At 38.9% G+C, this 22,484-nt stretch overlaps 1 protein-coding gene across 2 annotated transcripts in view; it reads right to left on the reverse strand.

Annotated features, from left to right (window-relative positions):
* Positions 1–22,484, reverse strand: part of RDX (radixin) — an 87,069-nt gene that overhangs the window by 24,297 nt on the left and 40,288 nt on the right. For both annotated transcript variants that reach the window (XM_010595444.3, XM_003415621.3), the window contains 4 exons: positions 10,112–10,195; positions 9,755–9,901; positions 7,325–7,421; positions 1,702–1,865 (listed from right to left, as the gene is read on the reverse strand). In XM_010595444.3, coding sequence (XP_010593746.1) covers positions 1,702–1,865; positions 7,325–7,421; positions 9,755–9,901; positions 10,112–10,195 — 492 coding nt within the window. The remainder of the gene's footprint in view (positions 1–1,701; positions 1,866–7,324; positions 7,422–9,754; positions 9,902–10,111; positions 10,196–22,484) is intronic.

Consider the following 22,484-nt stretch of genomic DNA (forward strand, 5'->3'; position numbering starts at 1 on the left):
GCAGTTAAGAAAGGGCAGAGCCCAGCCAAAGTAATAATCCAACTTAACATCTTTAATGGTGCGATCAGGAATTATTACAAAGCTCCTATGCCTAAGAAAAAAATGTTCTGATTCACAGACAATTTGAAGGCAGTGATATACCTCAATTACACAAAACGTTTAAGAAAATTATGTATCATTAAACACAAACACTACAAGTGTAAGTAGCAAAATATCATCTAGCAGAGAGCCTATTTAATTACTAAATACAAATCATATTATTGTCAGTAACATTTTTTATGTATTTAAAGTTCTTTAGTTTTGGTTCTTCAGGATTTACTCTATTTCTTAGATTATTATACTGTTCTACAGAGATTTCCTTGATAAGTTTAACTTCAGTTTGAGCTCTAAATTTTTTTCAAATAAGACATGAGGTCTAAATTAATCTAAAATCTGATTCAAGTGCTGTATTTCTGGACCCAGTAATCTGGTTCCAGGGTTGATGGGGCCTTATTAAATGTCTTTCCATTTCAAAAACTCTCAATTCAGTATATTTTTTGAAAGTCTAAAGGAACCACAGTGAAAAAGATCAGTTTTGGTAAGTTCTCCTACTCTTATCAGGTGAGTTCTACAGTATCACTGGCATTGATTCACAGGAAAATATTCAGCACATCCTTATCCTGAAAAATTAAAAAAACCTGTCCCGGCAAAACAAATAGAAAAACAGCCGACTAATACACCTCGAACCATGTCTGTCAGTGGGAAAAACAGCCAACTAATACACCTCGAACCATGTCTGCCAGTGGGAAAAACAGCCGACTAATACACCTCGAACCATGAGTGTCAGTGGGAAAAACAGCCGACTAATACACCTCGAACCATGTCTGTCAGTGGGAAAAACAGCCGACTAATACACCTTGAACCATGTCTGTCAGTGGGAAAAACAGCCGACTAATACACCTCGAACCATGTCTGTCAGTGGGAAAAACAGCCGACTAATACACCTCGAACCATGAGTGTCAGTGGGAAAAACAGCCGACTAATACACCTCGAACCATGTCTGTCAGTGGGAAAAACAGCCGACTAATACACCTTGAACCATGTCTGTCAGTGGGAAAAACAGCCGACTAATACACCTCGAACCAAGTCTGTCAGTGGGAAAAACAGCCGACTAATACACCTCGAACCATGAGTGTCAGTGGGAAAAACAGCCAACTAATACACCTCGAACCATGTCTGCCAGTGGGAAAAACAGCCGACTAATATACCTCGAACCATGAGTGTCAGTGGGAAAAACAGCCGACTAATACACCTCGAACCATGTCTGTCAGTGGGAAAAACAGCCGACTAATACACCTTGAACCATGTCTGTCAGTGGGAAAAACAGCCGACTAATACACCTCGAACCAAGTCTGTCAGTGGGAAAAACAGCCGACTAATACACCTTGAACCATGTCTGTCAGTGGAGAACAAGCATGATAACAGAAAAACACATCTGTGAAGTTATGAAAAGCTATTTCTCACAAATATGTCAAGATTTCTAACCTGAAAATTATACATCCTCATTTTAAGAGGGGATAGTGACAATACCTTCCTTCAACTTCAATACAATGAAAATAATGTAGAAACATAAATTTAGGATAATTTAAAGAAACTGAGTAGTCTTAAATTTTAGATGCCCTACTCCTATCCCTCAAGAATAGAAGACTGTAAATTCCGTACCTTTCCAGCTGTTTCTGATGTTTCTCCTCCCTGGCCTGGGCCTTCATCTGCTGTACTTCAATGGTGTCAGGCTTCCTCCTTCGCATGTAGAGTTCATGGTTTCCCATACATAACGCCAAAATCCGCTTATTGATTCTTAGACGAGGTGCATAAAAAACAAAATCCTAAACATAAAGTATTCTCAATTAAAAATCTTTGTGAAGGACAGTCTCTTATACAAACTTGTACTAAGTTTCAAATGTGGTATGAATTCTAAAATCTCAATTAAAAATCTTTGTGAAGGACAGTCTCTTATAAAAACTTGTACTAAGTTTCAAATGTGGTATGAATTCTAAAATCACATTATATATAGCATAGGACGCATAAAATTTCCTAACTCCTGGGGAGTATGCCATACTTTCATATAACTGGTTCCTCACCTTTTCATGCCCCATCAGTTTTGTAAGGAGGTTAATATTCTTATCCTCTCAATCCATCACATGAAACTTATTCTTTTTTCTCCTCCAAAGGTAACTAAGAGCACCTGTTCCTAGTAAGAGGTTTGTTTTAATTTTTGCCTTTTGCCACAAATCTCAAAATTGATCTTTGCTTCATGGCTGTGGAGTTTTTTAATCTAGAAATGTTTTCCTTACCTTTTTGTCTTTTCAATAACTAACAGAGTTAAAATACTAACATACACCCGACACTAAACCAGCTGCCATCCAAGTCAATTCTGACTCATGGTAACCCCACGTGTGGTAACCCCACGTGTGGTAACCCCACACATGTCAGAGTAGCACTGTGCTCCATAGGGATATCAATGGTTGATTTTTCAGAAATAAATCAGCAGGCTTTTCTTCCTAGTCTGTCTTACTCTGATAAAACCTGTTCAGCATCAGAGCCACCCACAAGCCTCCACTGGCAAATGCGTGACAGCTGTGCTTGAGGCGCACTGGAAATCTAACCTGGGCGTCCAGCACGGAAGGCAAGAATCCTACCCCTGAACTATGACTGCCCTCATACTCGACCCTTGATGTACCAAAAAAATCTATTTAAACATACCTATCTTATATCTGAGAGCCCTAGCGGTGCAGTGGTTAAGAGATCGACTGCTAACCGAAAGGTCAGCAGTTCAAATCTACCAGCTGCTCCCTGGAAACCCTACAGTGCTGTTCTACTCTGTCCTATACGGTCACTATGACTCAAAATTGACTTGATGGCAACAAGTTTGGTTTTTCTGGCTTATCTTGTATTTTAATTTCACTTTTAGAAATTTTGAACATTAAAACAAAAGTTTAATAATTTTTATCTTGTAAAAAAAACTAACCTCAGAATAAAGGCTCAGCAATCTACTTACAAAGAAAAAAAAAATCAGCCACTGAAAACCCTATGGAGTTGGGGCCAACTTGACGGCAACTGGTAAGCAGTTAACTGTCTTAATCATCTATTGCTTCTGTAACAGAAATACCACAAGCGTACGGCTTTAACAAAGAGAAATTTATTCTCTCACAGTCCAGGAGGCTGGAAGTCCAAATTCAGGGTGCCAGCTCCAGGGGAAGGCTTTCTCTGTCTGCTCTGGGGGAAGGTCCTTGTCATCATTCTTCCCCTGGTCTAGGAGCCTCTCAGCGCAGGGACCCGGGTCCAAAGGACATGCGTGCTCTTGCCTCTTCTTGCTTGGCGGTAACAAGGTCCCCCTGTCTCTCCACTAGCTTCTCTCTTTTATATTTCAAAAGGGATTGACTCAAGATACAATCTGATCTTGTAGATTGAGTCCTGCCTCATTAACATCACAGAGATAGGATTTACAACACACAGGTAAATCACACCAGATCACAAAATGGTGAACAATTACATAACACTGGGAATCACGGCCTAGTCAAGTTGACACACATCTTGGGGAGACAATCCAACCTACAACAATAACCAACTAGAAAATTTTGCCAAATATCTCCTCATTAAATAGCAACAAAACTTAAAAATATCTGGAAATAAGACAAGGATGCCCTTTATCACCGCTCTTATTCAACATCGTACTTGAAGTCCTAGCCAGGGCAATTAGGCTAGACAAAGAAATAAAGGGTATTCAGATTGGTAAGGAGGAAGTAAAGCTATCACTATTTGCAGATGACATGATCGTATACATGGAAAACCCTAAGAAATCCTCCAGAAAACTACTGAAACTAATAGAAGAGTTTGGAAGAGTCTCAGGATATAAAATAAACATACAAAAATTACTTGGATTCCTCTACATCAACAAAAAGAACACCGAAGAGGAAATAACCAAATCAATACCATTCACAGTAGCCCCCAAGAAGATAAAATACTTAGGAATAAATCTTACCAAGGAAGTAAAAGACCTATACAAAGAAAACTATAAAACTCTGCTACAAGAAATTCAAAAGGACACGCTCAAATGGAAAAACATACCCTGCTCATGGATAGGAAGACTCAACATAGTAAAAATGTCTGTTCTACCAAAAGCCATTTATACATACAACGCACTTCCAATCCAAATACCAATGTCATACTTTAAGGGAATAGAGAAACAAATCACTAATTTCATATGGAAAGGAAAGAATCCCCGGATAAGCAAAACATTACTGAAAAAGAAGAAGAAAGTGGGAGGCCTCACCCTACCTGATTTCAGAACCTATTATATAGCTACAGTAGTCAAAACAGCCTGGTACTGGTACAACAACAGGCACATAGACCAATGGAACAGAATTGAGAATCCAGATATAAATCCATCCACGTATGAGCAGCTGATATTTGACAAAGGACCAGTGTCAGTCAATTGGGGAAATAATAGTCTTTTTAACAAATGGTGCTGGCATACCTGGATATCCATTTGCAAAAGAATGAAACAGGACCCATACCTCACACCATGCACAAAAACTAACTCCAAGTGGATCAAAGACCTAAACATAAAGACTAAAACGATAAAAATCTTGGAAGAAAAAATAGGATCTACCCTAGGAGCCCTAATACAGGGCATAAACAGAATACAAAACATTACCAAAAATGATGAAGAGAAACCCGATAACTGGGAGCTCCTAAAAATCAAACACCTATGCTCATCTAAAGACTTCACCAAAAGAGTAAAAAGACCACCTACAGACTGGGAAAGAATATTCAGCTATGACATCTCAGACCAGCGCCTGATCTCTAAAATCTACATGATTCTGTCAAAACTCAACCACAAAAAGACAAACAACCCAATCAAGAAGTGGGCAAAGGATATGAACACACATTTCACTAAAGAAGATATTCAGGCAGCCAACAGATACATGAGAAAATGCTCTCGATCATTAGTCATTAGAGAAATGCAAATTAAAACTACGATGAGATTCCATCTGACACCAACTAGACTGGCATTAATTCAAAAATCACAAAATAATAAATGTTGGAGAGGCTGCGGAGAGACTGGAACTCTCATACACTGCTGGTGGGATTGTAAAATGGTACAACCACTGTGGAAATCCATCTGGCGTTATCTTAAACAGTTAGAAATAGAACTACCATACAAACCAGAAATCCCACTCCTCGGAATATACCCTAAAAATACAAGACCCTTCACACAAACAGATATATGCACACCCATGTTTATTGCAGCTCTGTTTACAATAGCAAAAAGCTGGAAGCAACCAAGATGTCCATCAACGGACGAATGGGTAAATAAATTGTGGTATATTCACACAATGGAATACTACGCATCCATAAAGAACAGTGACGAATCTCTGAAACATTTCATAACATGGAGGAATCTGGAAGGCATTATGCTGAGCGAAATGAGTCAGTTGCAAAAGGACAAATATTGTATAAGACCACTATTATAAGATCTTGAGGAATAGAAAAAACGGAAAAGAACACATACTTTTGTGGTTACAAAGGGGGGAGGGAGGGAGGGAGGGAGGGAGAGAGCTTTTTATTGATCAATCTGTAGATGGGAACTGCTTTGGGTGAAGGGAAAGACAACACTCAAAACAAGGAAGGTCAGCCTAATTGGACAGGATTAAAAGTAAAGAGGTTTCCGAGATAAAATGAAAGCTTCAAAGGATAGCGAAGCAGGGGCTGGGGTCTGGGGAACTTGGTTTGAGAGGACTTCTAAATCAATGGGCAAAACAATTCTATTATGAAAACACTCTGCATCCCACTTTGAATTGTGGCACCTGGGGTCCTAAATGCCAACAAGCAGCCATCTAAAATACATTAATTGGTCTCAACCCACCGGGAGCAAAGGCAAAGGAAGAACACCAAGGTCACACGACAACTAAGAACCCAAGAGACAGAAAGGGCCACTTGAACCAGAGACCTACAATATCCTGAGACCAGAAGAACAAGTTGGTGCCCGGCCACAATCGATGTCTGCCCTGTCAGGGAGCACAAGAGACAACTCCTGAGGGAGCAGGAGACCAATGGGATACAGACCCCAAATTCTCATTAAAAGACCACACCTAATGGTATGATTCCGACTAGAGGAATCCCAGAGACAATGCTCCCCAGAACTTCTGATGGCACAGGACAGGAACCAACCCCGAAGACAAATCATCAGGCATGAAAAGGACTGGTCAGTGGGGGGGAGAGAGATACTGATGAAGAGCGAGCTAATTAAATCAGGTGGACACGGGAGAGTGTGTTGGCAACTCTTGACTGGAGGGGGGATGGGAAGATAGAGAGAGAGGGAAGAAGGTAAAATTGGCACGAAATGAGAGACTGTAAGGGCTGACTCAATAGGGGGAGAGCAAGTGGGAGAAGGGAGTAAGATGTATGTAAACCTACATGTGACAGACTGATTGGAATGGTAAATGTTCACTTGAAGCTTAATAAAAATTTAAAAAAAAAAAAAAAAAAAAATATCTGGAAATAAACCAAACAGTAAGAACAAACCAGCAAAGTCTTTTTGGAAAACAATTTGGTGGTATGTATCAGGCTTTTTATCAGGCTAGGTGAACCACAATAAGATCAGGGCTATGTACTGTTAGTCTTTTGATTCCGTTACTTTGTGACTGCAGGAGAAAAGAAGAAATATATCTAGGAATTATTTTTATACTATTTTTAACATAACTGAAAAGTAGTTATTGAGATATATGCCCCCAATCATTAATGGCTGTCAATAAATACTCCTATTGCAATAAAAGGGCAAGAGACCAGAGATTCCGTAACTTTAGAGCAGTGGGTTTTTGGTTTTTTTTTTTTTTTTTTACCTTATTTATTATGAAACATTTAATAAATGCCATGTACCTACACTTAGCTTAAAAAAAAAGTTACCTATATATTAAAAGTTCCCATATATCCCTCCTGATCCCATATTCTCCATCACATAGCCTCCACTTTGAGGTAAACACTATTCTGAATTTCATGATTATCTCCATGCATTTGTTTATATCATATATTAATCTAAGCAATATAGTATTGTTCTTCCTATTTTTTTAATTTTATAAAAGTTATTTCATACCAGAAAAAAAAACTAAAATCTTATTTCTTAAATAACCTTCATTTCATCACTGGGAAAGTTAAATTGTGGAAAGCGAATGTGCCTCAGGAACAATCCAATAAATGAACAATGTCATTTTTCAAGTAACATCACAGCAAACTGACAAATTATTTAGAGTTAATAAATTAAAACATATGGAAGATTACTTACAGGTGCCTTTTTGTCGATTGGCTTTATAACAAACTTTTTGTCATTAAATGAAATATTTCTTATTTCACTCCAAGGAAAACCAATTTTAGGTGTTAACCTTCAAAAATGAAAGCATCCCTTTATTTAAAGACAGTGAAGAATGTACAAAATTCATAACACCTTTCTGGGACCAATGTAGCTGAATGAACATTCTTAACAGTTCCAGATTCCCAAAGTGTATTCAACTTTACTCCTAATAAACATAACTCGTAACATACAGTTGGTATTATTTTTCAGGGAAAATATGAAATAAAATCACATGAAACAAAAAATAACTATTTAAAGAGTTCATAAACGTGTCATGAACCTTAAGAGCATTATAGTTATTTTCTTAAAATTACCTAGAAAAAATAAGCTGGTGACCAGAGTATACAACTGGGCTTCCTGGGGTTTGTACTGGCTTTATTTAGTTTTTATTCTAAAAATAAAGCCTTTATAACTCTTCATATGAATTACGGACATAAGTTACTGAATAAAAAAAAAAAAAAAATTTCCTTTCTATTTAGTTTTAAAATGTTTGGATATTTGTAAGTATAATAAAAACATTGACTTTTATATTTTAAAAGGATGAATTATATGACATGAATTATACTGCAATAAAAACATTTTTAAACACACATACACAAATGTTTGGATAAATGGAAAAGCTGGAATGAAAACTCTAAGATTATACAACAGTTGTCCTCATTTTACCACCTTATCCACAAAGATTTAAGGAATCAGACCAGAGCAAGTAATTTTGTTTTTGTTTTTCACATACTGTAGTGTTTAAGACACCCATCAAATGTATCACTCTTGTCCTAGTGACAAGAGTGACAAATGACTGAGACATCTATGCTGGCAAAAAGGTATCTTTTAATCAGGCTTCTGATAACAGCATGAATTTCTACACATTTATATTCTTATTAATTTTTAAACAGGCTAGGAACAGCAGCACAGCAAGTAATTTCTAAATAAATATTCTTTACTCAATACACACGTTATACTGGCTTCTAATGGCCACTGGGATAAGCCAAAGTTACATACTTAATATTATACTGCATTTATGTGCTGCTCTGAAAAAACTCTACAGCAATTTCCTCACGTAATTCTCACAACGATCTTTGGAAGTGAAGTGAGCCTGGCAGTTATACTCACTCCAGAGAGTTAATAACTTAAGTGGGGCCACAAAGGTAATTAGTAGCAGGGCTGGTAAAAGAACCTGCGCCTTTTAAGTGGTATCCTATTTTGAGTAAAAAATAAAAAAAATTTTTTAAAAATTGGGTGAGGGGGGAATACAAGTAATAAACAGTTTTCATGTAAAAAAAAAACTGCACAGGATAGAGAAAGCAAGTCCTCTCTGTCCACCAACCCCAATGGCATTCTGTGCTAACCCCATTTCATACTCCCCATCTTTACCTGTATTCATATCTGTAATAGGTGCTCTAATAGAAACCAATTCAATAATTTAAAAAAGAAAAAGATTTGGTTCATGAAAATTAGTCTTGAAGACATCTTTGCTTTTCAAAATTTTCAAAATTTGAATGATATAATATTTTAACATTTTTTGTAAACTTAAAGTGTTGGGATAAAAATTAGTAAAATGCTCTCTTTTGGAGTCATTGTATATGCTGAATCACGATGCCCCTGGGGTTTCCATATATGCGTAGAAATATTTATTTTATTAAATATATGTAATAATGAAAATGAAAGTCCTGGAGCCAAATCAGAAGGAGGCATTACTGGCAAACTTGGGTGACTACGTAGCACGGTAAATAAATTAAAGAAAGGTGTAAGCCAACTGTAGCTATCATTCCTGAGAAGTGCTGTAAGAGCTTGATGTGTTTTATATAAATCTAAAAATATGTAATCAATTTCAAAATATACTTACATTTTTTACCACGCATAATACAGGGATATTCTACTTTATGCATATCAATAAATAGTCAAAATAATTCCTATACATAACATAAATTTTCCAAAAAGTATTATGAAATATAATAAATAATACATCTATTATTTTCATTCTCCCGGTGCTCCTAATTTCTTATATAACTAAAATTTCAACCTATTTGCCAGGCATAACAACATTTAAGGAATCATTCTTTACCTATTGAGGGAACAAATTTTAAGCTACTGGACATAGAGGAACTCATGAAGCACACTTCAGATAAAAACGAATCATTCTATTTGATATATTTATCAAATGAGAAAACTCTGAAACTGTTAAGATGCTGAGAAAATGAAACTACGATATCTAAAAGTCTATGCGGCATTACTAATCTTTTTTCATTTTAAAAAGCAGCAGTAAGGTAATCAAGCCAAAAAACAACTTTTACAAATGAGACTGAAGATTAAAGTCATTTAGACCACTGAATAATGACTAGTTCACTATGCAATTAAGTTACTTACTTGTCATCATGCTCATAAATATTCAGACCCAAAGCATCAACACCTAGCCACAATTCAGTTCCCTTTTTATTTTTTATTTCAAAATAGTTGACTCCATACATTTCTAGATCTTGTGCAATCTTCAGGTATTCCATCATAGAATCTTCCCTGTTGAAATAAAATAATTACTATGTATTTAAGTAAGATTATCTAATACTGAATTGAAATTTTAAAATCCCTTAGATTAAAATTTGGTGTATTTATTGTGTTTATTCACATAAATAGAATAATCTTTTGGGGATGATAGAGTGCCAAATTTTATAAAATAAAAATACTTTAATTTGAGGACATACACAAAAAAATTAGCCACTCAAATACCTTAGCATTCCTCTGTGTTCTTCATGCCAGTTCTGTATTCTTTCTTCCCACTGTTCTTTTGTCAGTTTGTGCTGTTCCAAAACACTACAAGGAAAAAAGAAAAAACCTATGAAAATGTCGCTATGATTCAAAATCAACAGTCTTTTAGAAATCCAGGAATCTTCCTGTATCCTGACTATGGTGGTTGTTGCATGAACCTATATACGATAAAATTGCACAGAACTTCATAAAAAAGAAAACTAACAAAGCAGTTCCCATCAAGTCAATTCTGACTCATGGCTCTGGGCAGGTGTGAACGACCAACCATGCAGTTAATAGTCAGCACTTAACCATTTGTACCACCTAGGGACTCAGAGAACTAAATACATATACACGAATGAGTGCATGTAAAACTCGTGAAACCTGAATAAAATGGGTAGATTGTATCTATGTCGACACACTGGTTTTGAGACTGTACTTACATACCCATGCAAGATGTTAACCACGGGGGAAGGCTGGGACAAGAATATGTGAGATCTCTCTATTATTCCTACGAATGCATGTGAATCTGCAATTATCCCAAAATAAAAAAGATTCTAGGATTCTTAAATTATTTTAAATAATATATGCTTTAAAAAGTTATTATTATATTAAAAAAAACACACACACACACACCAAACCCGTTGTGGCTGAGTCGATTCCGACTCACAGAGACCCTACAGGACAAAGAAGAACTACCCCCGCAGGGTTTCCAAGGAGCAGGCTGGTGGATTTGAACTCCCAGCCTTTTGGTTAGCAGCCAAATGCTTAACCACTGTGCCACCAGGGCTCCTATTATTGTATGGATTATTTAAAAAAAAAAAAAAAAGTTGTTATTATACAGACATTATATCAAATGTTTCAAATAAATTACTGGGCAAAAAAAAAAAAAGAGGGGGCATTCATATGTTAATAGAAAATTAGAGTCCTGATTAAAAAAATCAGACTTTTGGGCTCTTCCTTTATGTATTTGCTTTTTTGCTATTAATTTTATTGCTTTATATAGGTAATACAGTGAAGTCTACAGTTAAACTTGCAAAAGCCAAAATGTGCGTAAGGCAGACATTTCTCAGGGAAGGAAAGGTCAAATATTTTCCATTAAGAGAGCAATAAAAAAGTGGTTAAGACTGCACCTTGTCAAAGGTGCAAAACTAGCAAGATCCGGAAAAACAAGGCAGTCCAGTCAAGTTCGGGCTCTCCCAGGTTTCACTGTATAAACGTATGATCTTATTTTCCACAACTAATATTTTAACACCAAAGCAGTAAAGTCAGGACGCGTAAAAGTATTATTTATCTACTATGCATACTATGGAGCTGTGGAGCGGAATGGTTAAGAGCTCGACTGCTAACCAAAAGGTCGGCAGTTCGAATCCTTCAGCCGCTCTGTGGAAACTCTACGGGGTAGTTCTCCTCTATCATACAGGGTCACTGAAAGAGTGGGAACCAACTTGACGGGACCTAACAACAAGAAGCATACTATAAATTATGTACACCTGCTGCTGTTGTTAGGAGCTGTCCAATTGGTTCCAATTCATAGCAACCCTATGTTCAACAGAACAAAACACTGCCCAGTCTTGAGCCATCCTCACAATTGTTCTTATGCTTGAGCCCACTGTTGCAGCCCCTGTGTCACTCCATGTCCTTGAAGGTTTTCCTCTTTTTCATTGACCCTCTACTTTAAGAAGCATGATGTCCTTTCTCCAGGGACTGATCTCTCCTGACAACATGCCCAAAGTATGTGTGACGTAGTCTTGCCATCCTCGCTTCTAAGGAGCATTCTGGTTGTACTTCTTCCAAGACACATTCGTTCCTTCTTTTGGCAGTCCATGGTATGTTCAATGTTCTTCGCTAACACCACAATTCAAAGGCCTCAATTCTTCTGTCTTCTTATTCACTGTCCAGCTTTCACATGCATATGAGGTGACTGAAAATACCATGGCTTGGTTCAGGTGCACCTTAGTCCTCAAGGTGACATCTTTGCTTTTCCACATTTTAAAGAGGTCTTTTGCAGCCCATTTGCCCAACACAATGCGTCTTTTGATTTCCTGACTGCTGCTTCCATGAGTGTCAACTGCGGATCCAAGTAAAATGAAATCCTTGACAACCTCAACATTTTCTCCGTTTATCATGATACTGCTTATTGCTCCACTCGTGAGGATTTTTGTTTTCGTTACGCTGAGGTGTAATCCATATTGAAGACTGTGGTCTTTGATCTTCACCAGTAAGTGCTTCAAGTCCTCTTCACTTTCAGCAAGCAAGGTTGTGTCATCTGCATAACTCAAGTTGTTAATGAGTCTTACTCCAATCCTAATGCTCCGTTCTTCTTCATATAGTCCAGCTTCTCAGATTATTTGCCAGCATACAGATTGAATAGGTATGGTGAAAGGACACAACCCTGACACACACCTTTCCTGACTTTAAACAGCTTATATACATTATCATATATACTTGTGTTTCAGAGGGAAAGAAGACAAATCATTTTTTTCACAACTATATGCTCAGTGCCAGTACTGAAATGGTCTCAAAAACTTTAGAGTGAATAAATGAAGGAAAATACTGCAATTCTCCTCTATCTTATAAAACATCTTCATAAAACTTATAAAATTTTTATGAAACAGAACACAGAAAAACAATTGAAAGAATTAACAAGACCAAAAGCTGGTTCTTTGAAAAAAATCAACAAAATTGATAAACTACTGGCCAAACTGACAAAAGAAAAACAGCAGAGGAAGCAAATAACCCGAATAAGAAATGAGATGGGCGATATTAGAACAGACCCAACTGAAATTAAAAGAATCGTATCAGATTACTATGAAAAATTGTACTCTAACAAATTTAAAACCTAGAAGAAATGGATGAATTCCTAGAAACACACTACCTACCTAAACTGACACAAACAGAGGTAGAACAACTAAATAGATCCTTAACAAAAGAAGAGATTGAAAAGGTAATCAAAAAACTCCCAAGAAAAAAAAAGTCCTGCTCCTGAAGGCTTCACTGCAGAGTTCTACCAAACTTTCAGAGAAGAGTTAACACCACAACTATTAAAGGTATTTCAGAGCATACAAAAGGGCGGAGTACTACCAAACTCATTCTATGAAGCCACCATATCCCTGATGCCAAAATCGGGTAAAGACACCACAAAAAAAGAAAATTAGAGACCTATATCCCTCATGAACGTAGAAGCAAAAATCCTCAACAAAAATCTAGCCAATAGACTTCAACAACATATCGAAAACATAATTCACTATGACCAAGTGGGATTTATACCAGGTATGCAGGGATGGTTCAACATTAGAAAAACAATTAATATAATCTACCACATAAATTTTTTTTACCACACAAATAAAACAAAAGAATCACGATTTTATCAATTAATGCAGAAATGGCATTTGACAAAGTTCAACACCCATTCATGATAAAAACTCTCAGCAAAATAGGAATTGAAGGAAAATTCCTCAACATAATAAAGGGCATTTATACAAAACCAACAGCCAACATCACCCTAAATGGAGAGAGCCTGAAAGCATTCCCCATGAGATCGGGAACCAGACAAGGATGCCCTTTATCACCACTCTTATTCAACATTGTATTGGAGGTCCTAGCCAGAGCAATTAGGCTAGATAATGAAATAAAGGGCATCCAGATTGGCAAGGAAGAAGTAAAATTATCTCTATTCGCAGATGACATGATCTTATACACAGAAAACCCTAAGGAATCCTTAAGAAAACTACTGAACCAATAGAAGAGTTCAGCAGAGTATCGGGATACAAGATAAACATACAAAAATCAGCTATATTCCTCTACACCAACAAAAAGAACACCGAAGAGGAAATCACCAAATCAATGCCATTTACAGTAGCCCCCAAGAAGATAAAATACTTAGGAATAAATCTTACCAGAGATGTAAAAGACTTACACAAAGAAAACTATAATACACTTCTGCAAGAAACCAAAAGGGACTTACATAAGTGGAAAACATACCTTGCTCATGGACAGGAAGACTTAACATTATAAAAAATGTCTATTCTACCAAAAGCGATCTCTACATTTAATGCAATTCCGATCCAAATTCCAATGACATTCTTTAATGAGATAGAGAAATAAAGCACCAATTTCATATGGAAGGGAAAGAGGCCCCAGATGAGTAAGGTATTACTGAAAAAGAACAAAGTGGGAGGCCTTACTTTACCTGATTTTAGAACCCATTATGCCGCCACAGTAGTCAAAACAGCCTGGTACTGGTACAACAACAGATACATAGACCAATGGAACAGAACTGAGAATCCAGACATGAATCCATCCACATATGAGCAGCTGATATTTGACAAAGGCCCAAAAACAGTTCAATGGGGGAAAAGACAGTCTTTCTAACAAATGGTGCTGGCATAACTGGATATCCATCTGCAAAAAAATGAAACAAGACCCATACCTCACTCCATGCACAAAAACGAGCTCGAAATGGATCAAAGACCTAAATACAAAATCTAAAACAATAAAGATCATGGAAGAAAAAATACAGACAACGTTAGGAGCCCTAATACATGGCATGAACAGTATACAAAACACTATTAAGAATGAAGAAGAAAAACCAGGTAACTGGGAGCTCCTAAAAATCAAACACCTATGCTCATCCAAAGACCTCACCAAAAGAGTAAAAAGACTACCTACAGACTGGGAAAAAGTTTTTAGCTATGACATTTCCGATCAGCACTTGATTGCTACAATCTACATGCTACTGCAAAAACTCAACTACAGAAAGACAAATAACCCAGTTAACAAATGGGCAAAATGTATTGAACAGACACTTAACTAAAGAAGACATTCAGGTAGCTAACAGATACATGAGGAAATGCTCACGATCATTAGCCATTAGAGAAATGCAAATCAAAACTACAATGACATGCCATCTCACTCCAACACACCTGGCATTAATCCAAAAAACACAAAATCATAAATGTTGGAGAGGCTGTGGAGAGACTAGAACACTTATACACTGCTGGTGGGAATGCAAAATGGTACAACCACTTTGGAAATAGATTTGGTGCTTCCTTAAAAAGCTAGACATAGAACTACCATACCATCCAGCAATCCCACTCCCTGGAATATATCCTAGAGAAATAATAGCCTTTACACAAACAGATATATGCACAGCCATGTTCACTGCAGCACTGTTTACAATAGCAAAAAGATGGAAGCAACCAAGCTGCCCATCAACAGATGAATGGATAAATAAATAATGGTATATTCACAGAATGCAATTCTACGCATCGATAAAGAACAGTGAGGAATCTGTGAAACATTTCTTAACATGGAGGAACCTGGAAGGCATCATGGTGAGTGAAATTAGTCAGTTGCAAAAGGACAAATACTACATAAGACCACTATTATAAGATCTTGAGAAACAGTTTAAACTGAGAAAACACTCTTTTTTGATTACAATAGGGGGGAGGGAAGAAAGGTGGGAGAGGAGCATTCACTAATTAGCCAGTAGATAAGACCTACTTTAGGTGAAGGGAAAGACAACACGCAATACAGGGGAGGTCAGCACAACGGGACTAAACCAAAAACAAAGAAGTTTCCTGAATAAACTGAATGCTTCGAAGGCCAGCATGGCAGGGGCAGGGCTTTGGGGATCATGGTTTCAGGGGACATCTAAGTCAAACGGCATAATAAAATCTATAAAGAAAACATTCTGCATCCCACTTCTGCGCCCCACTTTGAAGAGTGGTGTCTGGGGTCTTAAACGCTAGCAAGCGGCCATCTAAGATGCATCAATGAGTCTCAACCCACCCGGATCAAAGGAGAATGAAGAACACCAAGGGCACAATGTAATTACGAGCCCAAGAGACAGAAAGAGCCACATGAACCAGAGACAGGGTGCCCGGCTACAACCGATGACTGCCCTGACAGGGAGTACAACAGAGAACCCCTGAGGGAGCAGGAGAGCAGTGGGATGCAGACCCCAAATTCTCATAAAAAGACCAGAGTTAATGGTCTGACTGAGACTAGAGGGACCCCGGTGGTCATAGCCCCCAGACCTTCTGTTGGCCCAGGCAGGACTGGAACCATTCCCGAAGCCAACTCTTCAGACATGGATTGGACTGGACAATGGGTTGGAGAGGGATGCTGGAGAGGAGTGAGCTTCTTGGATCAGGTGGACACTTGAGACAATGTTGGCATCTCCTGCCTGGAGGGGAGATGAGAGGGTAGAGGGGGTTAGAAGCTGGCAAAATGGACATGAAAAGATAGAGTGGAGGGAGGTAGCGGGCTGTATCATTAAAAAAAAAATTTTTTTAATGATACAGCCCGCTACCTCCTAATTTGGAATATGTAGCAAGGTGTATATATATTTTTATGTTAAGAGACTTATCTAGCAAGGTGTATATAGGTTTTAATGTGAGAGACTGACTTAATTTGTAAACTTTCACTTAAAGTACAATAAAAATTATAAAAAAAAAAAACCTATAAAATTTTTATCTAAAAACCCATCTCCCTGCCACTAATTTTATTCTTTTTCAGGACTGAACATCTTTCAAGGACTGTCCATACTGACTCTTTCATTTCCATACCAGGCATCTAACTGCCCCAAACTGCAATCTGGCTTTAATGCCCAAAACTCTACTGAAGCTGCTGTTTAAGGTCACCAACAATGTCCTTATTGTGAAAGCCAACAGACACTTCAGTTCTTCTCCTACTCAATCTCTTTGTACCATTTGATGCTGCGGATCGATCTCTGCTTAAGTCATTCTTTCACCATGGCATAACACTCCTCCTCTAATATTCTTAACCCTCTGGTCGTTTTTGCTCAGTGCATTTTATAGACGCCTCTTCCTCTGTACTTAAAAGCTGATGTCCAAAAAGGTCTGTCCCAGGCCTTTTTCTCTTTCTGTATGTACTTTCAGGCACCCTGGTGGCACAGTGGGTAAGCGCTCGCTGCTAACCGAAAGGTTGGCAGTTAGAACCAACCAGCCGCTCCACAACAGAAAGACACAGAAGTCTGCTTCCATAAAGATTTACAGCCTTGGAAACCCTAAGGGGCAGTTCTACTCCGTACTATAGGATTTTTAGGAGTTGAATTCGACTTGACAGCAATGGGTTTGGTTTTTTGTCGTATATGTGCTTTCAGGCTCATCTCTTTCATCCTTATGGGTTAATTTGCATCTATTTGCTGAATACTGCCCAAACTGTACCTATAGTCCAGACTGGTCTCCCAGATCTGGGCCCACATATCCAAATGAATACTAGATTCTCTCTTGGTTATACCACAAATATTTCAAACTCAAGAGGTTCAAAACTGAATCCACTCTCATGCCAAGTATATTCCTTCTCCTGTATTCTTTATCTTGGTAAAAGGTATTACCAACCACCCAGATGCCCAAGTCAGAAACGTGGCATGTAAAACTTCAGGTTTATCTAGTTCTTTTTAAAGGACAGAAATATCATCTGGTGGAACTGATTATCCCTATCACCAAAGAGCTAAACTACTGTGCGAGAATAGTCTGCTCACGTGAATTTTTCAAAGCTGGAGTTAAACATCCATCAAAATCGAATTATTTTTGTTTCATTTATGATCGAGCATCAGATAACCTTTTGATTACTGATTTTACCCCAGGTGCTGAGACACTGAGAAAGAGAATGCTATGTACCATAAATAGAAAATGCCAATCACTGTGAAGGTATTTTCTCCATTCTATACCAAAAATTAGTATTCTAACTGCAGTTAAATGAGTTCCTTTATGTGGCCTTGGTTCTTTGAAAAAATAGCTTGAGATCCTGATTTTTGCCCTAAGCCCTGAGAATTTACCTTTACCCTAATTTTCTACCCCAGAGGGGTTGTTACACTTTCTGGGAAAGGTACAAACAACTTGGTTGGATACTTTTTGTCTGGTCCGGAGAAGTTTGTGGATATATGCGGCCAACCCCACAGAGGATTTTTTCAGACAGAAAGCAGCAGGAAGAGAAGTAAAAGGAAGAAGACAGAAGAAGAGAGGGCAAGGAACCTCCTAAAAGAACTGTAACACACAGGTCAAGAACTGTAACACCAAAGATAGCAAGAGGCCCAGAAGGGGCCCTGTGGCAGAGTCAGCAGCAACAGGCCTAGAAGGGCCCTGTAGCAGAGTCGGTGGTGACAGACAGCAGGGCCAAGAGGAGCCTGTCCTGAGGTGGCTGAAAGGAGGTCTGTACGACTGAGAGGAGCTAAGACAGCTGTCTTGCAATGGAGGCAGAGGTGTGCTCTCTACTTTGGGGGAGCCTTCCAGACTCTGCCTATACGTTTCCTGATCCCGACCCTACACTGTACCTGTTGATCCTGATCCTGAGTTGTACCCTGTTACTCCCTCAATAAACCACTTAACCGTTAAGTATCATCTGTGAGTTCTGTGTAGTCGCTGCAATGGATTATTGAACCCAGAAGAGAAGTAGAGAGTGCCGTGGGAGAGATGGCTGGTGTCAGAATTGGTAAAAAGAGTTGGAGAATGGAGCTATGTTTGATCTCCACCTCACAGAGATTAGCCTCGGGCTGACGACCTTGATTCACATTATCCCCCGTGAAGTTAGATGGGTTCTGACGATGCTAACACTATCTAGATTTTACGAGTTGGAATTGACTTGATGACAACGGGTTTGGGTTTGTTTTTGTTTTTTTGTATTAATCAGTATCTTTTAAGCTTAGATAGCCTGAATCAGACTCCCCAGAGACTATCAACTCTGGAAGAACAACTGAGTTTCTGGATTTAAAAAGTGGAAGACAAAATATTGAAGACATGCATACTACCTACCATAAGACTCTAACTAAAGCAGTTCAGTTACCTCCCTTCTTTTTAGATAGCGTGGGTGAAAGAATATATGTATTTAAAATAAAGGAATTGTGTAATGAAGAAAACCAAAAACAAAAGGGAAAGATTAGTCCAAAGGACTAATGGACCGTAACTACCACAGCCTCAACCAGACTGAATCCAGTATAACTAGATGGTACCCAGCTACCACCACCAACTGCTCTGACAGGGATCACAACAGAGGGTCCCGGAGCTGGAGAACAATGGAGAACAAAATTCTAGCTCACAAAAGAAGACCAGACTTACAAGTCTGACAGAGACTGGAGAAACCCCAAGAGTATGGCCCCTAGACACCTTTTTTTAACTCAGTACTAAAGTCACTCCTGAGGTTCACCCTTCAGCCAAAGATCAGGCAGGCACACAAAATAAAACAAGACTAAATGGGCACACTGCCCAGATGCAAGGACGAGAAGGCAGGAGGAGACAGGAAAGCTGGTAATGGGGAACCCAAAGTCCAGAAGGGGAGAGTGTTGACATGTGATCGGGTTGGCAACCAATGTCACAGAACGGTATACGTATTGTTTAATGAGAAACTAATTTGCTCTATAAACCTTCATTTAAAGTATGATAGAAAAATAAAAATGAAATATATAGAAAACTTCAAAAAAAAAGTATTTAAGTATGATTCCAGTTTAAAAAGTTTTTTTTAAATCACATGACTACTGTCATCACTTCATCTAGCCTCAACAAAACCACGAATGATCTACCACTGAAAAAACAACTGTGTTGTACCCGTTGAGATAAGCATGCCTATTCTTTTATGAACAGTTAAGATATCTTTCAGGTCATTCTGATTATACGTAACATTCACTTTGTGTAATGACTTTAAAATCTAACTTGCTGTGCATTTTACTGTATATAAATTATAACTCAATTAAAAATAAAAAGTAATCCTTGACCGAAATGAAATTCTACTGTTCCAGTCCATCTATTACTCAAGTCAATGCTTAAAAATCTGAGACAAAGGCGGGGCCAAGATGGCTGACTACGTAGAACTACTGCAGATCCCTCTTGCAACAGAGACTCAGAAAAACAAGTGAATCGATCACCTACATGACAATCGACGAACCCTGACCATCAAACAGAACTAAGGAGTTGACTTGAGTGACAGGAGCAAAAAACCCCGCAGTGAAGTGGTGACCGCTTCTGGAATCGGCGTCCCCCACCACAGCCTTGAGCCCTCATGGTTCCCTGGTGCCAGAGTGGTTGGGCTGATCACAGCTTACTGAGACGGGACAAGCATGGGAAACAGCCCTAACCTCTAACCCCTGGAGCAACCTCAGCACAGACTCAGAAAGCGCAAGTAGGCTGCACACTGACACGGCTGACAGGAGAACGAGAACCCACGGGGAAGCAGCGACTGTTTTCGGAGCCTGAAGCCAGTGTCCCAGTCAGAAAACCTTGGCACTGGGCTTTGGACTAAGCGCTGAGATCATCATGGCTTCCTAAGATGGCACAAGCACCGGATACAGCCCTAAACCCCTGGAGTAACCTTGGCCTGAAACCTAGCCGGCGCACGCAGGCTACACACTGACACGGCTGACAGGAGAAGGAGAAATCATGGGGGAGCAGTGACTGCTTTTGGAGCCTGGAGCACAGCGTCCCAGCCAGAAAACCTTGGTGCTGGGCTTTGGACTAGGAGAGGAGGAGCTGATCACGGCTTCCTGAGACTGCACAAGCAGGGGACGCAGGCCTGACCCTCGGGAGCAATCTTGACCCAGCCAGCACACACAGGCTAGTGCCCATCTGGAGTATCAGATAAAACAGTCATCACCAAGCAAGATAAGTAACTTTGTCTATTTTGTCTAGTTACTCTCTCCTATCTATTTGATCCCTCCCCTCCTTGCCCCAGGCGGCTTCATTAACATTGGAATTTCCTGGGCCAGGGAGTGAAGTGCTGGGCGGGGGGAGGGGGGTTCTAACCCATTCTCCTGGACTGAAAGAAGCAGCACGTAACAATCCAGGAGAGAAAAATCCTTCCCTGACCTCCCACCAGCTCCAGCCAAGCAAAAGAGATCTGCAGTCTCTGGCTTTCATCCCTACAGGGAGCCAGGTGGCTATTATAATGCAAAGGCAATTCTGATAGACATCTGACTGTAACTGTTTTAGCTAAACAGTGGAAAGACAAGTTTTGGCGGTCTGATACCTCTCTGTCTATTAAACAGAGCTCTCACTGATCCACTGCAGGGAACTGAGGGCTAAAGTTCCACCCACACCACCTAGCCACCAGCTAACGGGGTCTGAGGATACTGGCGCCTACCAATCTTTAGAGGTACGTGCACTGGGTGCCTAAGGTACAGCAGCAGAGCCCACTCACCAAGATGCTCTGGGAATAAGACACTCCTACCTCACTGGCACATGGCGGAAGGCTGTCAGCATCCTGCCCTCGAAGTGTGACCTCCTGCCGCTACTAAAATCTGGTGAATACAACCATCACCATTACTTCTCTAAGTTAATAGTTGACAGCCTACACCACACACTAGGTGACCCACAATCAGCACACCGAAACTAATTCTATGCAAGAATAGTGAATGGACTCATAGGCTCATATACCAGGTAACAGCTCAAACCAGCTGGAAATAGGACATAAGTGATTCATAGGCTACAACAATCAAGACAGCACAATCTAGTAGCCCATCTGGGTATACTGAAACAAAACAAAACAAGAAGATAAGACTCAGTGAGCAAATATAAAATAAATCATTACAATACCTTATAGATGGCTCGGAGACAGCAGTCGATATCAAATCACATAAAGAAGCAGACCATGATTGCTTCTACAAATCCCCAAATTAAAGAATCAAAATCTTTCCCAAATGAAGATACAATCCTGGAATTGCCAGATGCAGAATATAAAAAACTAATATACAGAATGCTTCAAGACATGAGGGATGACCTCAGAAATGAAATAAGGCAATCTACAGAAAAGGCCAAGGAACACAGTGATAAAGCAGTTGAAGAAATAAAAAAGATTATTCAAGAACACAGTGGAAAAATTAATAAGCTGCAAGAATCCACAGAGAGACAGCATTCAGATATCCAAAAGATTAACAATAAAATTACAGAATTAGACACCTCAACAGAAAGTCAGAGGAGCAGAATCAAGGGACTGGAATGCAGAGTGGGGGAGTTAGAGGATAAGGCAATTGATATCAATATAACTGAAGAAAAATCAGATAAAAGAATTGAAGAAACCTTAAGAATCATGTGAGACTCTATCAAGAAGAATAACGTGAGTGACTGAAGTTCCAGAACAGGGAGGGATAACAGAAAATACAGAGAGAACAGTTGAAAGATCTGTTGGCAGAAAACTTCCCTGGCATCGTGAAAGATTAAAGGATATCTATACAAGATGCTCACTGAACACCATACAAGACAGATCCCAAAAGAAAATCACCAAGGCATATTATCATCAAACTTGGCAAAACCAAAGATAAAGAGAATACTTAAAAAGCAGCCAGGCTGCGGAGAGATTGGAACTCTTATACACTGCTGGTGGGAATGTAAAATGGTACAAC

This window comes from Loxodonta africana, chromosome 7, assembly GCF_030014295.1.
Source record: "Loxodonta africana isolate mLoxAfr1 chromosome 7, mLoxAfr1.hap2, whole genome shotgun sequence".
NCBI classification, from domain to species: domain Eukaryota; kingdom Metazoa; phylum Chordata; class Mammalia; order Proboscidea; family Elephantidae; genus Loxodonta; species Loxodonta africana.